Genomic DNA, 18,888 nt, shown 5'->3' with positions numbered 1-18,888 from the left:
GGAAGCACAAGCCTGCCTGTGCTTACCTTGCTCCCGGAGACCCGGTCCCTCTTGGGAGGGTAACAAGGGAAAGTGTTCAGTGCAGATCAGTGAGGAAGCACAAGCCCGCCCGTGCTTACCTTGCTCCCGGAGACCCAGTCCCTCTCGGGAGGGTAACAAGCTTATTCAGTATACAGACTACTTATATTTGTATTAGATGATACAGAAGGAATAAAAGAAAATAGAGGGAAATTTATTTATATTAATTACTACTTTCACCAGTTTTCAGAGAAGTTTCAATATATAGAATGTACATATGGAGATGTATATTTTTATTTATTTTAAGGGTTAATGTTTAATTTTCTTTGTTAAAAATGTCAAACAGGATGGACACTAAAATAATATTGCTATAATCTAATGGCTCTGAAGGGTTTTTAGGTATAATGCAGTTAAAGTAACCCAAATGGTAAAATAATTGAGTTGTAAAGCCTCTCCTGTGCTAGTAGGTTACAGTTTAATAAATAAGAAGGAAAAAAACTTTAATTTCCAAAAGTTAGTAGTAGCGCCTTCCCCATTTACCCATAGCATTTAATAACAAAAGTTGCCCAAGTATAAACTCAGCCTCAACCACATGCATTCTTATCCAAGTAGGTTGATACATTTAAACATTTAAAGCACAATTTAATGCATCATCCTTATTCACTTTTCCAAAGAATTTCCCCTTCCTGAGATATACTTGTATGGGCAGTTCCTAGAACTTAAGCTGAGGTATAGAATTTTGAGCCTTGTTAATAATATACTGTCATAGGAGCTCTGGTAGCATAGTGCCTAAGGCACTTGACTGCTAACCAGAAGGCTGGTGGTTCAAACCCATTAGCCACTCCTCAGAAGGAAAGTTGGGCAATGTACTTCCATAGTGATACCGCCTCGGCAATCCAAGGAGGGGTCGCTATGAGTCGGGGCTGACTCAACAGCATATAACAACAACATATATAGCTTACCTGTCATAAGGAGTATACCCATTTTGCTGTAGGAAGTCATCTTTGATAAGTTTTGCCACTTCCAGAGTGATTTTATCTGTTTCTGCTAAAGAAGCCTAGAAGGTGAAAATACATATTTTTAGAAATTTATTTCTGAAATGTAGGACTGATGGTAGTAATTGCTTAGGAACCAGAGACTATATAATCAATATACAACCATTTATCATTAATAAATTCAGGATGCTCCTTAGAAGGATGGTGAGGTTTGTCTCATGAACTTTGGACATGTTATCAGAAGAAACCAGTCCCTAGAGAAAGACATCATGCTTGGTAAAGTAGAGGGTCAGTGAAAAAGAGTAAGACCTTCAATGAGATCGACCGACAGAACGGCTACAACCATGGGCTCGAAAATGGCAAAAACTGTGAGGATGGCACAGGACCAGGCAGTGTTTTGTCCTGTTGTGCACAGAGTCACTACGGGTAGGATGTGACACAATGGTACCTAACAACAAAAAAATTCACTTCTTAACTGCTTTTTGATTGATGTTCTTTTTTAAAACACTGTCTTCTTCATATCCTGGCTTATTATGTTACCATAATTATTTGAATTCTTAGTACTGAATTTGTTTCTTAGAAGTCTATATAGCCCATATACAGTTAATTATTTTAAAAATACATTAAATGGTGCTCATAGCTGCTGTTGTCGATCCCTGCCTCACAATGATCCCTGCATAAGAGCATTAGACTTTTGTGATCCATGTTCACTGGAAGATACTTAGAAAGAGATGGCTAGGACTTTCTTCCTAGTCTGTCTTAGTCCAAAAGCTCTGCTAAAACCTGTTAAGCATCACAGCAACACAAGACCCAACTTAGTAATGGGTGATGGCTACATAAGGCGCCCTGGCCAAGAATCAACTGCAAGTCTCCCACATAGAAGGCAAGAATTCTACCCCTGAATCATCAGTGCACCCTCACATGATGTTACTGTGTGGTGTTGAATCAATTTGACCCACAGCGACCCTGTAAGACAGAGTAGAACTGCCCGATGGGGTTTGCTAGGCTGTAATATTTATGGAACAGATTGGCAGGTCTTTTCTCCCATGGAACAATTGGCACTAGGGCTCCTTACATGGTGCTTTGTTGCTGTTGTAGCTACCAAGTCGATTCAGGATTACAGTGATCCTATAGGACAAAGTTGAACTGCCCCACAACACAAGATTTCCCAAACTGTAAATCATTAAAGTAGCAGACTGCCATATCTTCTCATGGGAAGTCTGTTGGCGGGTCACAAATGTTGACTTTTTGGTTAGCAGTTGAGTGCTTAACCACTGTGCACCAGGGCTTCTATATGGCACTTCCATACCTATTATTGCTGAGTCAATTCTGATTCATAGTGACCCTGTAGGATAGAGTAGAACTGCCCCAAAGAGTTTCCAAGGTTGTAATCTTTATGCAAGCATACAGTCACATCTTTCTCCTGTGGAGGAGCTGATGGCTTTGAACCACTGATCTTTCAGTTAGCAACCAAATGGCTAACCACTATGCTACCAGGGCTCCATATATGGTGCTTAAACCTATGAAAATGCAAGGTACAGTAAGTATGTGCACATAGCCCCCAACCTACAGTGCCTACAGTGAGTTCCATTCCGTTGACTCTGCTGTAAGTCAGTTCTAATCTAAGTCAAATACCTCATTTTTTTTTCTTTTTAGCTTTCACTATCATTCCCTTTTATTACAAGTATCTTTATAAATCTTTGTCTCTGAGGGTTAGTAACATTACCTATCAATTTACAGAGATATTTTAGTACTAACATACATTTAACAAATACACTAATCATAAAGTTCACACCGATGAAGAGTGGGATGACACTGGCATTTTGTCACTTGCAGTAGTAACTCTGCTTGTGGAAGGTTATGGATCATCTGGATTATCCCTGAGGATGGTGTTTCTAGTCAGAAAATTAGTGAGAGTTGTCTATATGGTCCTTTTCTTTATGTCTTTATTATGTAGTAACATCTCAGTGCTTCACAAATATGCCTATCAACTTTAACAAAGCAGCCAGTGTTTGGGCTCATGTTTTCAAGCAACTTAAGCCCTTGATTCAGTTTAGAAAACTAAGTCTATTTGGCAATGCTTTAAACAGTAAATCATAGCATTAAACTTGTGCAAGGGAACATCTGAGAATGGTTGTTGTAATGTGCTGTCGAGTCGGCCCCGACTCATAGAGACCCCTCCTTAGGTTTCCAAGGCAGTATCACTACGGAAGTAGATTGCCCAACCTTCCTTCCGAGGAGTGGCTGGTGGGTTTGAGGAATGGCTGGTGGGTTTGAATCACCAACCTTCTGGTTAGCAGTCAAGTGCCTTAGGCACTATGTTACCAGAGCTTCCTCTGAGAATGGTAACACCAGCAAATTATACACTGCAGCATCGTATGCTGTACATATTACTAATGGTAAGAAGTACAAAAAAAGAGACAGTCTAAGTGTAGTTCGATGTAACTTGAATACATGGTAAGTCAGGGACTGCCTGTACTTACCTTTTCAGTGTAACTAAGCTACAGAGCTTCACCATTTAAACATTACTGCCTCAAAGCTTTAACTTTTGCAATCACCCTATCAGCATGAAGATGATACCACTCTTCCTAGGATCACTAACAAGTTTGTGGAAAGGGACATGTCTAGTGAGTTAACTACAGTCTTATATTTTCTATCTGTACTAAGTCCTTAATGGTATGAGACAAAGTGTATGTGATCTGCTATATGGAAAGTGTATTTGCTCTGTAAATTTTCACCCAAATCACAATTTTTTAAAATAAATAAATAAAAATAGAAAAACTAAGTCCTTAATGGTAAACACTGGATATTTTTTTTTTAATCTTTTTTAATTTCTTTTATTCCAATTCCTTCTCTAACCACAAGCAATTATTTAAACATGTTTTATGTGTATCCTTTGGCTTATTCAAATTTATGTGAAATGTGTATTTTACTATGATTTAAAAATACCATATATTTACCTAAATAAGCATGTATTACATGTTTTTTTGCAAACCGTGCAACTCATTTATATGCTGGCTTCCCATACATGCTATGTGCATTATATGCATGAGCATGTTATTTACGTGGGTGTGCTACATGATGAAAATATGGAATGTGCTAAAGGGGCAATGAGGCAGCAACTTCCAACCTCCTCTAACTCCCCAAGAGGAGGACAGACCATCAGCACCATCACCATCAGCAGCATAAGGCCTATTCTCAAGAGGCCAGACATGCCGCCACTCTCCAGCCCACTTACCAACCTTGACACCAACCATCTCTCCACAGCACCCACCACCTCTCTGCTGGGTTTGATAATTCACTACAGTGGCCACACAGAACTCACAGATTATGGTGTTTATTAGGGAAGCAACAAGGTACAATTCAAGTTCAGGAATGCACTCAGTCTCTCTCAGCTGGCAGCCTCTCTCAGCCGGCAGTCTCTCTCAACACATCTCTCTCTCAGCAGTGCGTCTCTCTCACGACAGTGTGTCTTTCTCATGTCTCTTAGCAAGCATGTCTCTCTCAGCTGGCAGTCAGAGAGATATTCTCCCTCCCTCTAGGAGGGCTCATTTTGAGCCCTGCAGAGTGGGAAAACCAACCAATTCCAACATCAGAGTTCTACACATTAGTGAACTTCCCAGAAGATTACTTTGTGCTGCTTCAGGTGGATGAATTTAACAAGCATCTACTCAGTTGCTCACCGCAAAGTGGGAGTTACAAAGACTATGGCTAGAAAAGCCATACCATGTAATTTACTACACCACAGTATGTAAGACATTCTAACTTGTCTTTGAAATTGTGTTTCAGAAAACCCAACCAAGTTACAGAGTATCATGATTCTTCCAGCTCTTTTATATGTAGTAAAACTTTCGAAATCAGGAATCTGTATTTTACACTAAAAGCAGAGATAGAAAAGTGGTAAGACTGCACCCTGCCAAAGGTGGAAACCTTGTAAGATCCAGAAAAACAAAGTAATCTCATTGAGCTTTACTTTCACAGGTTTCACTGTAGTTCATTCCCCATGCTGTGTATATTTCATAATTTACCTTCGATATTTTACTCCCAACAAAGGACACTCAGATTTCCTCTAACTCACTGTCACCACAAACATAGCTTTTTGAGGACCTTTTTCAGAAGCAGTACTACTAGGTCACAGGGTATACAAGCAAGTACAAGTAGTCCCCAACTTACAACGGGGTTCTGTTCCAACAACTCTGTTGTAAGTCAGTTTTCATGCAAGTTGAATTTTTTTTCCCAGTTTTCATTATTATTGCCTTTTATTTATCTGTATCTTACAAATCCCATCTTATTTATGTTTTGGGGGGGGGGCAATAACAGCATGGAGGTGGAATCTTCTAACCTCCTGAAACTTCACAAGAGGAAGAATCACTATCAGCAGCCCAAGGCTTATTCCTATGAGGTCAGACATGCCACCACCCTTCAGCCTTTTACCAATTCTAACACCAACCATCCCTCCCATGGAACTTACTATTTCTCTGCCGTGGAACTTACTACTTCTCTGCCAAGTTTGATAATTTGTTGCAATGGCCACACAGAACTCACAGACAATATTCATGATCATGGGGTTTATTAGGGAAGTAACAAGCTACAATTCAGGTTTAGGAATGTGCTCAGGATACAATTCTTTGATGAGGACAGTCTTCCCTCTGCTGTGCCCTCAGATATGCCTCTCTGGCCCTTGGCCTCTCAGCCTGGCCTCTTCCCTGCTTGGTCAAGTATTATAAAGCTCTTTTAGCTCTGCAAATAGGTACACCTAGGTACATCCCACTCTGTCAGCAAGACTTGTGCTCAAAGGCACTGAGCTTTCTCAGTCTGTGGGCCAGGTACGCCCACAGCTCTGTCTCGTGCCTCTTGGTTCCACTGCGACCATCTCACTGCCAGGGTGTCTTTCTCTGCCTCACGAATCTCTCTGCTGGGCATCTCTGACAAGGAAGTCCAGTGTAGGGATTTTAGGTCCAAGCACACACTCTACTTCACCTCCAGCTCTTCTCTCTTGATGGGAGTGAGATCCCCTTTCTGCCTCTGTTGTTGTTGTTGTTCTTGTTATTTGCCATCAAGTTGGCCCCGACTCATAGCGACCCCTCCTTGGGTTTCCGAGGCAGTATCACTACGGAAGTAGGATTGCCCAACCTTCCTTCCGAGGAGTGGCTGGTGGGTTTGAACCGCCAGCCGTCTGGTTAGCAGTCAAGTGCCTTAGGCACTATGCTACCAGAGCTCCTAGGAAGGCTCATTTCAAGCCTGGCAGCATGACAAAACTAACCAATCCCAAAATCAAAGTTCCACACACCTTACTTGCATGGTCCTACCCAATAATCTTACGGGAATTACAAAGACTATGGCTAGAAAAGCCATACTAAGTAATTCACTGCACATTACATATAAACTTAAAGACATATTTTAATACATACATATACACATATAAAAAAATAATAAAAAATCATAAAAAATTTCTCTGACAATGAAGAAGAGTTGGACAGCATTGGCATTTTGTCAGCTGTGATAGTAACTTGACTTGTGAAAGGTTCTGGATCATCTGGATTATACCTGGGAATGTGGATGGTGCTTCTAGTCAGACAATTGGTAAAAGATGTCTGTATGCTCCTTTTCTTTTTTTCTTCAGATATTTCATGGTAACATCTTACTGCCCATTGACTTTATAGCAAAGTGACCAACATCTGGGTTCATGTTTTCAAATAACTGAAGCCCTGAGTCAGTTTTTTTTTTGGGGGGTGGGGGAGAATCCTACTAATCCTTTCACTGTAAAATTTTTTGACTTCTCTCCTTCCTCTTCTTCATTGTCTTTCTTTAGCTTTTTTTTTTTTTTTTCAAGTATTTATTAAAATCTATTAAGTCCTGATCTGTCAATTCCTGTTCTTTGTGATCGATGAGCTGTTCCACATCAGCACTATCAAGTTCTAAATTTAGCATTTTTGCCATATGGATGATTTTTCTACTAATTTCTTCCACCATATGATCCTGATCAAATGCTTGGAGGGTATTCACATAACAGCATTTTTTTCCATTTTCCCTGCATGCATTTTCTGGTAAATTCCTCCCAGGAAGATGCAATGTTCCAGATATACTGCTCATCTCAAGTGTGGTTTGTAATAACTGGAATATGTTGCAAGTCAGGAAACTATCATTCACAATGGCAGCACTAGATGATATTCCCACCTGGAATACAACAGTTCTCCTATCTCTCACAACATTTGATATTTGGCAGGTTTCTACCTTTTCCCATTCTAACCAGTGTAACATGATATCATATTGTTATTTAATTTGCATTCACCTTTCACATTACTAAATTTGAGCATTTCTCCCCTTGTCTTTTGAGTTTTCTCTTCTATAATCTATCTATTCTCTCTTTCCTTTGTCTATATTTCTGTTGGGGTTTCAGTCTTCTTGTTAACTTACAGAAATTTCTGCTACATTTTAGATATTAGTCAGCTATAGATGTTGCAAAGTTTTTCTCCCAATCTATCACCTTTATCCATGGTAGTCTTTTGTTGAACAAAGCTCCTTAATTTTTATGTAAGTAAAACTTTTTCTTTTGTTTTAAGTCTTGTGCACAAAGGTGATTTGCTGAAGTTCCTTCCCAGTTCTAGGTCACAAAGATATTTTCCTATGTTGTCTTCTATTAACTTGAAAGTCTTATTTTTCACACTTAAATTGCTAATCTGTTGAGTTTACCTTTGTATGTGGAAGTAGATCACAATCGTTTTATTTTTCTCCAAATAGTGAGTAGTCTTCCCACCATCATTGATTAAAAAATCCATTGTCCCCTCACTTGATGTGTGGTACCATCTTTGCAATATTAAGTGCCCATATATACAGGTGTCTGCTTCTGCTCTGTTCCACTCGTCTGCTTGTCTATTTCACCAGTACCACACTATTTTCATTAATATTGTTTTGCATTAATATCCAATAGGAGAAAAGCTCCCTCTGCTTTTACCAGGTTTTCTTAGCTGTTTGTGAATTGTGAAATTGTTATGAATTTTAGAATGATCATTAATTTCCTCAGGAGATCCAACTGGACATTTGACTGGAATCTCATTAAATTTATAGAATAGTTTAAAGGTACATGGGATCATTTCAAGAAGTCATTCCAACCAAGAGCATGGACCATATCTCTCTGTTTTCAGATCATCTTGTGTTTCATTTATTAGTTTTAAAATGTTTTCCATCATGGAAACGTGTATTTTTTGTTATATCCTAGAGTCTAGTTTTTGTTTTTATTTTTCAACTAATATTGCTATATACAGAAATTCTATTGATTTGTTTTATTTATCTTGAATCTGGAACTCTCACAAAACTCTTATTAGTTTCAACATCTTTGTCTTCTCTGACTTTGTACAGTTAAGTACATTATTTCCAAACAATGACATCTTTACCATTTTTTTTTCATTAGTTATATCATTGGTATTCTACTGAACACCAGCAATGAAGTAGGCATTCTTGTCTTAATTCTGACTTTCAGGGGTGGGAACACATCTGAATTCTGATTTTCAGATGGTTAGGAACACATCTGAAATTTCTCTAGTTGGTAAAACATTTTCTTTAGATTTTGGTATATTAATTTTTAACAAATTAAGGAAGTTCCCTTGTATTCTGTGTTTATCAAGAAGTTTTAAAAAACACAAATAAGTTATTGTTAGGTGCCATCAAGTTGGTTCCAACTCATAGCAACGCTATACACAACAGAGTGAAATATTGCCTACTCCTGAGCCATCCTCAGAATTGTTGTTTGAGCCCACAATCCACCTCATTGAGGGTCTTCCTTTCTTTTGCTGATCCTTTATTTTACTAAGCATGATGTCCTTCTCCAGGGACTGGTCCTTTCTGACAACATGACCAAAGTATGAGAGGGGAAGTTTCACCATCCTCACTTCTAAGAAGCATTCTGGCTGTACTTCTTCCAAGACAGATTTGTTTGTTCTTCTGGCAGTCCATGATATTATTCATTATTCTTTGCCAACACCATAATTCAGATGCCTCAATTCTTCTTTGGTCTTCTTCATCCACTGCCCAGCTTCCACATATATATAAGGTGATTGAAAATACCATGGCTTAGGTCAAATAAATATTGAACTTCAAGTATCTTTTCTGCATTAGCTGAATATCCTTTTTTCCATTACGTTAATAGATTTTTTGGGGGTGAATCATCTTTAATTCCTGAGATAAACTCTACTTGCTTATTTCTAATATTCTCTTAGATCTAGTAAGCTAATATTTTATTTAGGACTTTTCCTATTTACAGTCTTAAACAAAATAAGCCTATAATTTTATTTCCTTGTATTGTCTATCCATTTTTAGAGGTTTTTTGCTTCTTGCTCCTCTTACAGGGCCACAGTACTCTATACATAACTAGTATTTAATATATGCTAACTATCAAATAATCTTTGTTAGGAAAAATTAAGAGGTAACTTTATAAGAAATAATAAAAAGTGCAGAACCAGATAGGGAACTCAAGAGTCCTAACTAAGCACTGCATACTATGTGAGAACACATTCAATTCTGGAACAGAATTTGGCCAAATTTAATTACCCACCCTTCTATGAAACATCAAGACACAGACACAAGAAAGTAAAGTCACCTGTTTCAAGTCACATAGTTAATTACTGGGGAAACTAGAACCAGAATCCAATCCCTCCAAATTCTTAGCACTAGTGCTCCTACAAAAATGTATAATGACAGATTCTAACTTTAATAATATCTCTAATAGGACAGACTTCAATTTCAATAAATAAAAATAAATCAAGTATTTCTCACCTGTAATATATCTAGTACTGTGCCAAGTATTGCAAAGGATAAAAAAGAATAAAAGGATCCTAGTGATTTAGTTACTTATTTTCATTGACCATTCTTCAAGTACAAGCCCCTCCTCTCAAATTTGGGAAGGCTTTGTGATGACTTTGGCCAAAAGAGTAATATAGAAGTGATATTATACTAGTTTTGAGTTCAGGCTTAAAAGGCTGGCAATTTCCACTTCTCTTTTTTAACACTCACTCTGGGATCCCTGAGTGACACGAAATAGAGAGACGGCTTTTCCAGCCATCCCAGCCCAGGCCACAGACATAAGTCAAGAAAATTTCAGATGACTACAGCCTCAGGTAGCATATAACTGTGTGGGAAGCTCTAAGTAAGAACCACCCAATGGAAGACATCAACCCTAGAGCTAGAAGTAATAAAACATTGTTTTAAGCCACTAAGTGTTGGTGTGGTTTGTAACTCAGCAATAGACATCCAAAACAATAATCATCCTTCTATATTCCACAATATAAGTAGGCTCCTCAAATATCTGATGAAGAAATAATCTAAAACTCAATTAGTTTAAAATATATTTGATGAATACTTACTCACTACATATCCAGGGCTCCAGCTGTACTTACAACACTCTAGTATAACCCACAAATGTCTTCTCCATTGGATTTAACAACTTACCTTTCCCACAAGCTGTACAATTTCCGCCAGGTCTTCTTCTTCCTGCAAAATCTCCTTAGCTTTGGTCCTCAGAGGAACAAACTCTGTGAAGTGTTTGTCATAGTACTCATCCAAGGCACGTGTGTACTTGCTGTAGCTGATTAGCCAATTGACAGAAGGGAAATGCTTACGTTGAGCCAATTTTTTATCTAAGCCCCAAAACACCTGATTAAAAACAAGCAAACAGATTTTTCTTAAACAAAAAACAACTTATTGACATACATCTTTGTGTCCTAAGTATTTCCAAAATATGTAATCCTATAATTTACTAGTAAAATTATACTTCTTTTTAGAAGATACCCAGCATAATTAAAATGTCAAGTAAAAAATGTTCCTATCAGGGTGGGAAGTGCTTATCAACAAATTCAAAATTTATCTCAACTCCCTTAATGGTAAGTCAAATTTGACAGCAGAAAGAAAAACTAATTCCTTTGCAGATTATTATTGTGTAATAGAAACAGATGTACCAAAAAATGCTTATTGAGCTGAAATATATGTTTTACTTTGGTTAAAAACCTCTGCATCTTCTGATAAAATCTAGTTCCCTATGATTAAAAGACAACCCAATAAAATCTGACAATCATTTTTCTGAGGCTAAACATTCACATCTATTTTATGTATTCATCACATTACTCCCTCCCTCCTACATAATTAAAAACTCCAAATTGTGGCAAACATGAAAGATTTCAAAGTGTTTTGTTCCTCTCTTTTGCTCATACTCAAGCTACACAAGAAATAATAAAATAATTTGCTTCATATTTGAGAATTGTTCATTTAGCCTCACAGCACATATTCTATTTTTCCCACATGAACATGAACACATATTCTTATAATTACATCAAAACAATTAGTTTTTCCCTATAGTTCTTACTTGTACATATCTTTTATTTAAGCTTCTTTTCATTGCTAACCTGGGAAGCAGCTACCTGGGCAGAAACTACATTTTCCAGCCTTGCTTCCACCTTGATATGGCCAATGGAATGAGTAGGATGATGACATCATCTACATTCAAAAAACAGGTATGTCTTCTCCATACTGTTTCCTTTTCTGCCATCCAAATGCAGGTACTTACTAGACTAGGTGATAGCAGAGCCATAAGATGGAAGAAGCCTTGTTGTCTGAATTACTAACTGAATGGAAGAAATCCATTCTCTGGTGGGATTATCAGCCTTGGACTGTACTATGAGGAGAAATAATAACTTTTTGCCATTAAACATTTTTTAATGTACTTTTTCTACAACTAGAGTTACTCTAACCTAAATGGTGGTATTACTCTAACACTAATAAAATTTTGCTACCTTTGGATCTATTTTGTCTGTTTCCCACTTAACAGATACTAAGTTTATTATTAATCATTGGTAAAGAATTAAGAAAAAACAACAGAATGGAAAGAATGCCACTAAGACAAACTTTACCACTGCCTACAGTCACTCTTTAATGAACAAGTACTCAGGACAATTTGGATAACATTAGCATAGCTGGAAGTGGAAAGAAGCCTCAAAAGTTGACTAGACCATGGAAAGACATACCTGAACAATACCAAGAGTAGCAGATGTAACTGGATCGGAAAAATCACCACCAGGTGGAGAAACACTGAAAAAAGAAAAGAACAACAGCCATTAGAATGTTTATGAAAAATAAATTGGATATAAAAGTCAGTATTTTCTTGAAAGTCAATATTTAATGAGGAACATAAAAATAACTTTAGAAAGGCCTTTGGAAAGAAAATCTTACATAACAAAAAACAAATATTAAATTACAAATAAAAAAGACAACTATTAAAAATTATCTAGAATAAGAAATGAAACATTTTATTACAATCAGTTTCAATATTCTAATTAAACAGATGAAGCAAGGAGGAAGCAAAATGAAGGAAAAGCTCTAAGAACAAAGTATGGTTTTATTTACTAACTGTGAATCTTCACTTTGTTTTTACTATGATGCAATCTTACCATAACATGTATAATTTTTAAATTTATTCTTAGAGTATGTAACTTGAATACAATAAGCCAATCAACTCAAATATATGCAACTAGAACACACAAAGATGACCCACAGTTGACCCTTGAATGACTCAGGGCTTAGGGGTACTCTTCCATAGCATTGACAATCCTTTCCATAGAGTACCACGTGTAATAAGCCTTAAAGATCTTTATGATACTCTGATCTAGAGAGTGAATTAGAGGTGGTTTGGGGGCAAGGAGACCACTTCAACGCCTTCAGTGCTATCTCATAGGGTTCTGTGTGGTCAAGGACATTGTCCAATACCAAAAAAACTCTAAAATAGGCAGTCATTTACTGGCAAGGTACTTCCTTACTTCAGGGACAAAATATCAATGGAACCAATCCAGAAGAAAGGTTCTTGATGTCCAGGCCTTCTTATTGTACAATCAAAGACTGGCAGGTGGTGTTTATCTTTTCCCTTCAAGGCTTGGGGGTTAGCAGCATTACAGATAAGGGCAGTCCTGATCATAAACTCAACTGCCATTTGCATAAAACAGCAGAAATAGCCTATCCTTTCCTGCCTTAAATTCTGTTGCTCACTTCTGTTCCTTACAAACAAATGTTCTTTGAGGCATTTTTTTTTTTTTTTACCCCTCCGAATAGGGTACTTTCATCTACATTAAAAATTTGTTCAAGCAGAAATCTTTTCTCCTCAATGATTTTCTTAGTGTCATCTGAGAATTCATTTGCTGTCACCTAGTTGGCAGAAACTGCTTCTCTTATTTTCTTGACATTTTTTAAACCATCCTTTGCTGGCATTAAATTCCCTAGCTTTAGATCCTTCACCTCCTTTCGTTTTAAGTTGTCATATAATGACTTCATTTTTATCTCAAATCATATTAGTCTACAGATATGCCTTTCTTATAGCAATCCTGCACCCACATAAAAGCTGCATTTTCATTACAAGATAAAAAGGCACTTCTCAAAAAGTGCAAGGTTTTCATGTCTTCTGGCATAGCTGCAGTGAGGCTTCATCTATTTCCTTTTCTTTTTTCACTATGGTCCTGATACTGGATTCATTTATCTTAAAATGGCAGGCAACCACGGCTGCAGACCTCAATCTATGGCACATACCATGCAATTCAACCTTTTCTTACAATGTCATGACTTTTTCTCTGTTTCTTGAGTGCACTTCCACCATCACTAGTGGCACTCTCCATGGGTCTCATGGTGCTATTCAAGGTTTACAATATTGCATTAAACACTGAAAAAATATGTGAAAATCACAAGATCACTTTTTACTGTGATATGTAATTTACTGGAGAGACAAACTGTTCACATGGAGATGATTAGCACCACATGGTGTTTTAAGTGAATGCTCATAATACTTGAGTTCACTGCAAAAGCAATAGAAGGTGATTACAAATTGTTATAGTATTTCAGTATATACTACAACAATTTTATGCAGTTATGATTTAATGCTGCATCTTTATGTTTGTTTACATTTCTCTCAACTGCAAATGGTGCCAAGTGTGGTCTGTAAGTATATGTGCACCTAAATTTTGATACATTTTAACTTGTTATAGATGTGTGCATATTTTACGATAATAAATAAGACTAGTGTCTACATGGGAGCTTTGGTAGCATAGTGCCTAAGGCACTTGACTGCTAACCAGAAGGCTGGCGGTTCAAACCCACCAGCCACTCCTCGGAAGGAAGGTTGGACAATCTACTTCTGTAGTGATACTGCCTTGGCAACCCAAGGAGGGGTCACTGTGAGTCAGGTCTAACTCGATGGCACATAACAACAACAACAACAACAGTGTCTACATATATTTTATGCATTAATGACACACCTAACTTTTTCTTAATTTTTTCAATATTTCTAGGCTATTCGTTTTTTGAGTTTTTTCAAATTACAGCAAAATTCCAAAAAGTTTTCCAATATATCTATTTAAAAAAAAATCCATGTGTAAGTGGCCTGAGCAGTTTAACACATGTGGTTCAAGGGTCAACTGTACATGCATCTCCTAAGAGTTCAACGAGTGACTCTAGCGACCTAAATGTATAATCTTTAAAATCAATGACTTTTTAACTTTTGAAAAGTAGAGTTTGAATGCTTACGCTCCTACAATGCTGACACTCCCTTCCCTTTCAGGATTTCCCAGACATTTCACCCTGCCTGCTCGTTCATAGAAAGAGGCCAGACGGGCACCAAGATATGCAGGATATCCGCTATCTGAAAAAAGAAAATTAAAAAGAGAGGTTCAAAGCCAACCCCCAAAATCATATCCGCCTTGCTTATATGATAAGCAATACAATGACTTACCTGCAGGCATTTCAGCTAAACGTCCAGAGATTTCTCTAAGGGCCTCAGCCCATCTAGAGGTAGAATCAGCCATCATACTGACATGATAGCCCATGTCACGGAAATATTCCGACAGCGTAATCCCTAAATGGTAAGAATATTAAAAGTTATACTCCTAGAATATGTAATTCCATCCTGATTTTTTTCACCCTTAAGAAAATTTTAAAGTAATAAATACATGAGACAGACTAATAGCTATTAATCAAATGTTTCAGGGCATACAAATGAATTGCATTCTTTAGCCGCTTTGCATTCAGATATGGCCATGTAATTTATCTCTACCTAATGGAAAGTGAGTCAAAGTAATGTGTTCATCCCCAGACAGGAACACACACACCTCTATGTCCTTTCTCCCTTCCAGCCTACTGAGTGGAGAGAACTCCCAGGAGCCCTGGAAGCCATGTGTTAAAAACGGTAGAGCTTTCATCAGCCTAGGCCCCATCGCAGAATGATAAAGAAGAACCCTTTGACCACTGATTGACAAATGAGCAAGAAAGAAATATCTGTTATGTAGAGCAAATATAAGCTTAACGTTTATTCATTGCCAGAGACTAGACTACACATTTCAAAAACCAAGGGAAACTTTCTCCCCATTCTTAGTGTAACTGATTAAGTTCAAAATTCATTTCCACATATAGCTTTTGTCTATGTATTATCTTTCTCTACCGAAATCAAAGAAAGAAATTTTAAAAATCTTTAACTAATTAACCTGTTGTTCTGTCAAAAGTAACGTGTTATTAATATGAATATATCTCAATTACCTATTCTGCTAAGCAAATCTGGTTTGGTTCGGCAAATGCACAAACAGGGTTATCATCTAAAAGAAGCAAATATATAGAAACAAGCCCTAGGTTCTAGTTCTGTCATTAACTAGATATGGGACTTTAGCTAAGTAATTTGCTTACCCAATGTAGTTTCCTAATCTGTTAAAATGGAATGATAACTCCTGCCCTTATAATACACAGAAATCAGATTAAATGATATATACTACACAACTCTAAGAAGTCCTAGAATCTAATGCCCTCATCACTCCTGTATTTTACCAATAAAGAAACAGAGGCATAGCTAAGTAAAATAAAATAGATGCTGGAAAACTCAGCATTTCATGTCATTTAGAATGAAAAATACTTAATTCTGTGGCTTCCATAAAACAGTTCCAAGAACAAAAATATTACTTACCACTATTAAGGCTTTAAAAATAGAATAACTATCACATTTCAATTCTAATAAAATCAGCTCCTCTTTTATACATGCATGACTATTTTAAGTCCCTGTGATGATATGTGATTAATACTTGTGTGCATATACAAGAAAGAGTTGGTAGAAGAGAAAAATGACGGATACACATGAATAGGCCTCAAAGAGCTCCATTCATAAACCTTGAGATGTCAGTGCCTCCAAAACAAACAAACAATATTTCAGACAAAATCAAAAGACAAATTGGGAAAATTTATTAACAACTCATGACAGATAAAAGACTAATTTCTTTAATAACTAGACAACTTTTGCAAATCAATATGAAAAAAACTACCATCCAAAAGGAAAATGGACATAAAGTACTTTTCAAATGATCAATAAGCACAGGAAAGATGCTAGCTCATTGTTAAGAAATAAAGATTCTTATCCAATAAAGTATGCATCGTAAAATGTTAATTGTCAAATCTAGGTACTAGGTATATGGAAGTTCTCTGTAATAGTCTTTCATCTGTCCTATATGTGTGACAGCTTGTTGTTCCTGTTTGTAGGTGCTGTTGAGTTGGTTCCAACTCATAGTGACCCTATATATAACTGAAGGAAAAACTGCCTGGTCCTACATCATCCTTAAAATTGTTGCCCATTGTTGTAGCCACTGTGTCAATCCAACTTGTTGAGCGTCTTCCTATTTTTTGCTGATAATTATCATAAGATAATGGTGAAAATTTTGAAGAGCTATCAAAATTTAAATTTGAATTCCAATTATACTCTCAGTAATTTTACTTCTAAGAAGTTATTACCTTAGGACTTCTGGTAAGATGGCAGAATAAGGAGAAAGACTGCACAGACCCTCTTCAACAAAGAAAAGGGGAACCAATTAACACAGATACAGAAGATAATACTGGACTCCTGAGCCTTGAAGGGAAGGATATAGAAGTGGACTAAACCCCAACTAGCTTAAGAATTTGCATGAAAATACCAAAAAAGGAAACATACGGAGCTGCGGTCTGGGAGCGATCCTGAGCAAGCCTGACGGCACGGCACAGACAGCTTAGAGAGGGCCGAGTGGTGGTAGGGCCTAAGAATTAACATAAAAATCAGCCCTGCTAGCCAGGGAGTGCACGGAGGACTGCTCTGGTGGCTGGAGAATAAAAGGGGAAGCAGCAGTGAAGAGGAAGACAGGCTGAGCTGTGGACTTTTGCCTTTCTGGAGGACGCCACCATTTCAAATGTTCACAAGTGGCTTGACCATTTTGGATATTTAAAGAGACAGCACTCTCCCAGGTACCAGGGGCTTAAGAACAGGTTCTGCTTGCCAGTAACCCCAAGGACACTCTGGACCTGCACGACTGAAAAGGTACGACATTCCTTTTGTTATTCTTATACCCCACACCTGCTTGGTGAATGGAGATGCGGCCATCTCCCACTCCCACCCACTTTCTGTGCCCACAGGAACTCCATCCCAGTCTGTGTGCTCAGATGGAGCCTAGATGCCCTGCCCTGTCCTCTGCCAATTTTTCTTTTTCCCTTTTTTCTGATGTTTACTTTGCTTGTATTTGTCTGTTTTAAAACTACTATTATTATTAATACTTTTGTCCTTTTTACTATTATTCTTTATTCTTCCCCTCCCAGGTCTTAGTTTACAGTTTTGTTTTTTTCTTTTCCCTGATCCCGGTTGAAAAAATTTTTTTTCTGTTTTTAATTTAAATTCTTCCCCCCCCCCCTTTTTTTTCTTGTGGTTAACACTGTTCCTTATTTTTCTTTTTGCATTTTTCACATTTTTTCCTTCATTATTCTCCTTCTCTACCTTTTCTCTCTTATGGCCTTATACCAAGATATTGCAGGATTTCTTGGTTATTTTCTTCTTCTTTTTCCCATTTTTCTTTTTTTGGTTACTGTTCCTGTGTGATTACATGGTGTATTTTTTGTCTACCTGCTTTTCAGTTTTTGAGGTTTATTCAGCTATAATTTTTGTCTAACTGACTGGGAAACAGCAACAGTCCCCATAAGACACAACTACACTCACACCTCCTGCAACTTCACTTACTGACTGAGAGTCGTCACCACATCCTTCTCCATCAACGGGCCAACAATAAAAAACCACCAAGAACAGCCTGAATCACCGTTGGCTGCTCTTCACAAACAGTTAACAGAGACCTTAATACAACAACACCACAATGTCTCAAAGACAACAGACAATCACAGTCCACACAAAGAAGCAAGATAAAGTGGTAGAAACAAGGGTGCAGGATACAGATCCAGAACACATCCCTGAGGAAGAAGCATCATTGGAACTCTCTGATAAGGAATTCAAAAGAAATATATTTAGGTATCCTCAAAGGATTGAAAGACAGACCAGAGAAAACACAGAAAAAACGCTAGAAGAATTTTGGAAGAAAATGCAAGAACAAAATGACAAAATAAATGAAAAATTAGAAATGATTCTAAATCTACAGATAGAAATACATAAGATTAATACTAAATTGTCAGAAATAGATAACACATTGGAAGGGCAAAGGCGCAGAATTGATGCAATGGAAGACAGAATTAATGAGACTGAAGACAAACACTTGAATACTTCTTTGGAAAAGGATCAATCAGAAAAAAAATTAAAACAAAATGAAGAAAGCCTAAGGCTCATATGGGATACCATCAAAAGGAATAACCTACATGTCACTGGAATTTCAGAACAGGAAGAGAAAAATAAAACCACTGAGAAAATTGTCCAAGATCTGTTGGAGAATTTCCCTGTTATGATGAAAGATGAGAATATATCCAGTCAGGAAGTTCAACGAACCCCAAACAGGATAGACCCCAAAAGAAAATCATCAAGACATATCATCATCAAACTCACCAAAACCAAAGACAAAGACAGAATCCTGAAAGC

At 37.3% G+C, this 18,888-nt stretch overlaps 1 protein-coding gene across 1 annotated transcript in view; it reads right to left on the bottom strand.

Moving 5' to 3' along the window:
* ATP6V1A (ATPase H+ transporting V1 subunit A) overlaps positions 1-18,888 on the bottom strand; it is a 48,623-nt gene that overhangs the window by 6,463 nt on the left and 23,272 nt on the right. The window contains exons 8-12 of the mRNA XM_007958182.2: positions 14,770-14,892; positions 14,565-14,679; positions 12,026-12,089; positions 10,458-10,661; positions 981-1,075 (exon numbers count right to left, since the gene is read on the bottom strand). Of these exons, the coding sequence (XP_007956373.1) occupies positions 981-1,075; positions 10,458-10,661; positions 12,026-12,089; positions 14,565-14,679; positions 14,770-14,892 (601 nt within the window). The remainder of the gene's footprint in view (positions 1-980; positions 1,076-10,457; positions 10,662-12,025; positions 12,090-14,564; positions 14,680-14,769; positions 14,893-18,888) is intronic.

This window comes from Orycteropus afer, unplaced genomic scaffold (assembly GCF_000298275.1).
Source record: "Orycteropus afer afer isolate SDZICR_OR568_19922 unplaced genomic scaffold, OryAfe1.0 scaffold00862, whole genome shotgun sequence".
Classification (NCBI taxonomy): domain Eukaryota; kingdom Metazoa; phylum Chordata; class Mammalia; order Tubulidentata; family Orycteropodidae; genus Orycteropus; species Orycteropus afer.
This window is presented reverse-complemented; position numbering and strand designations above follow the sequence as displayed.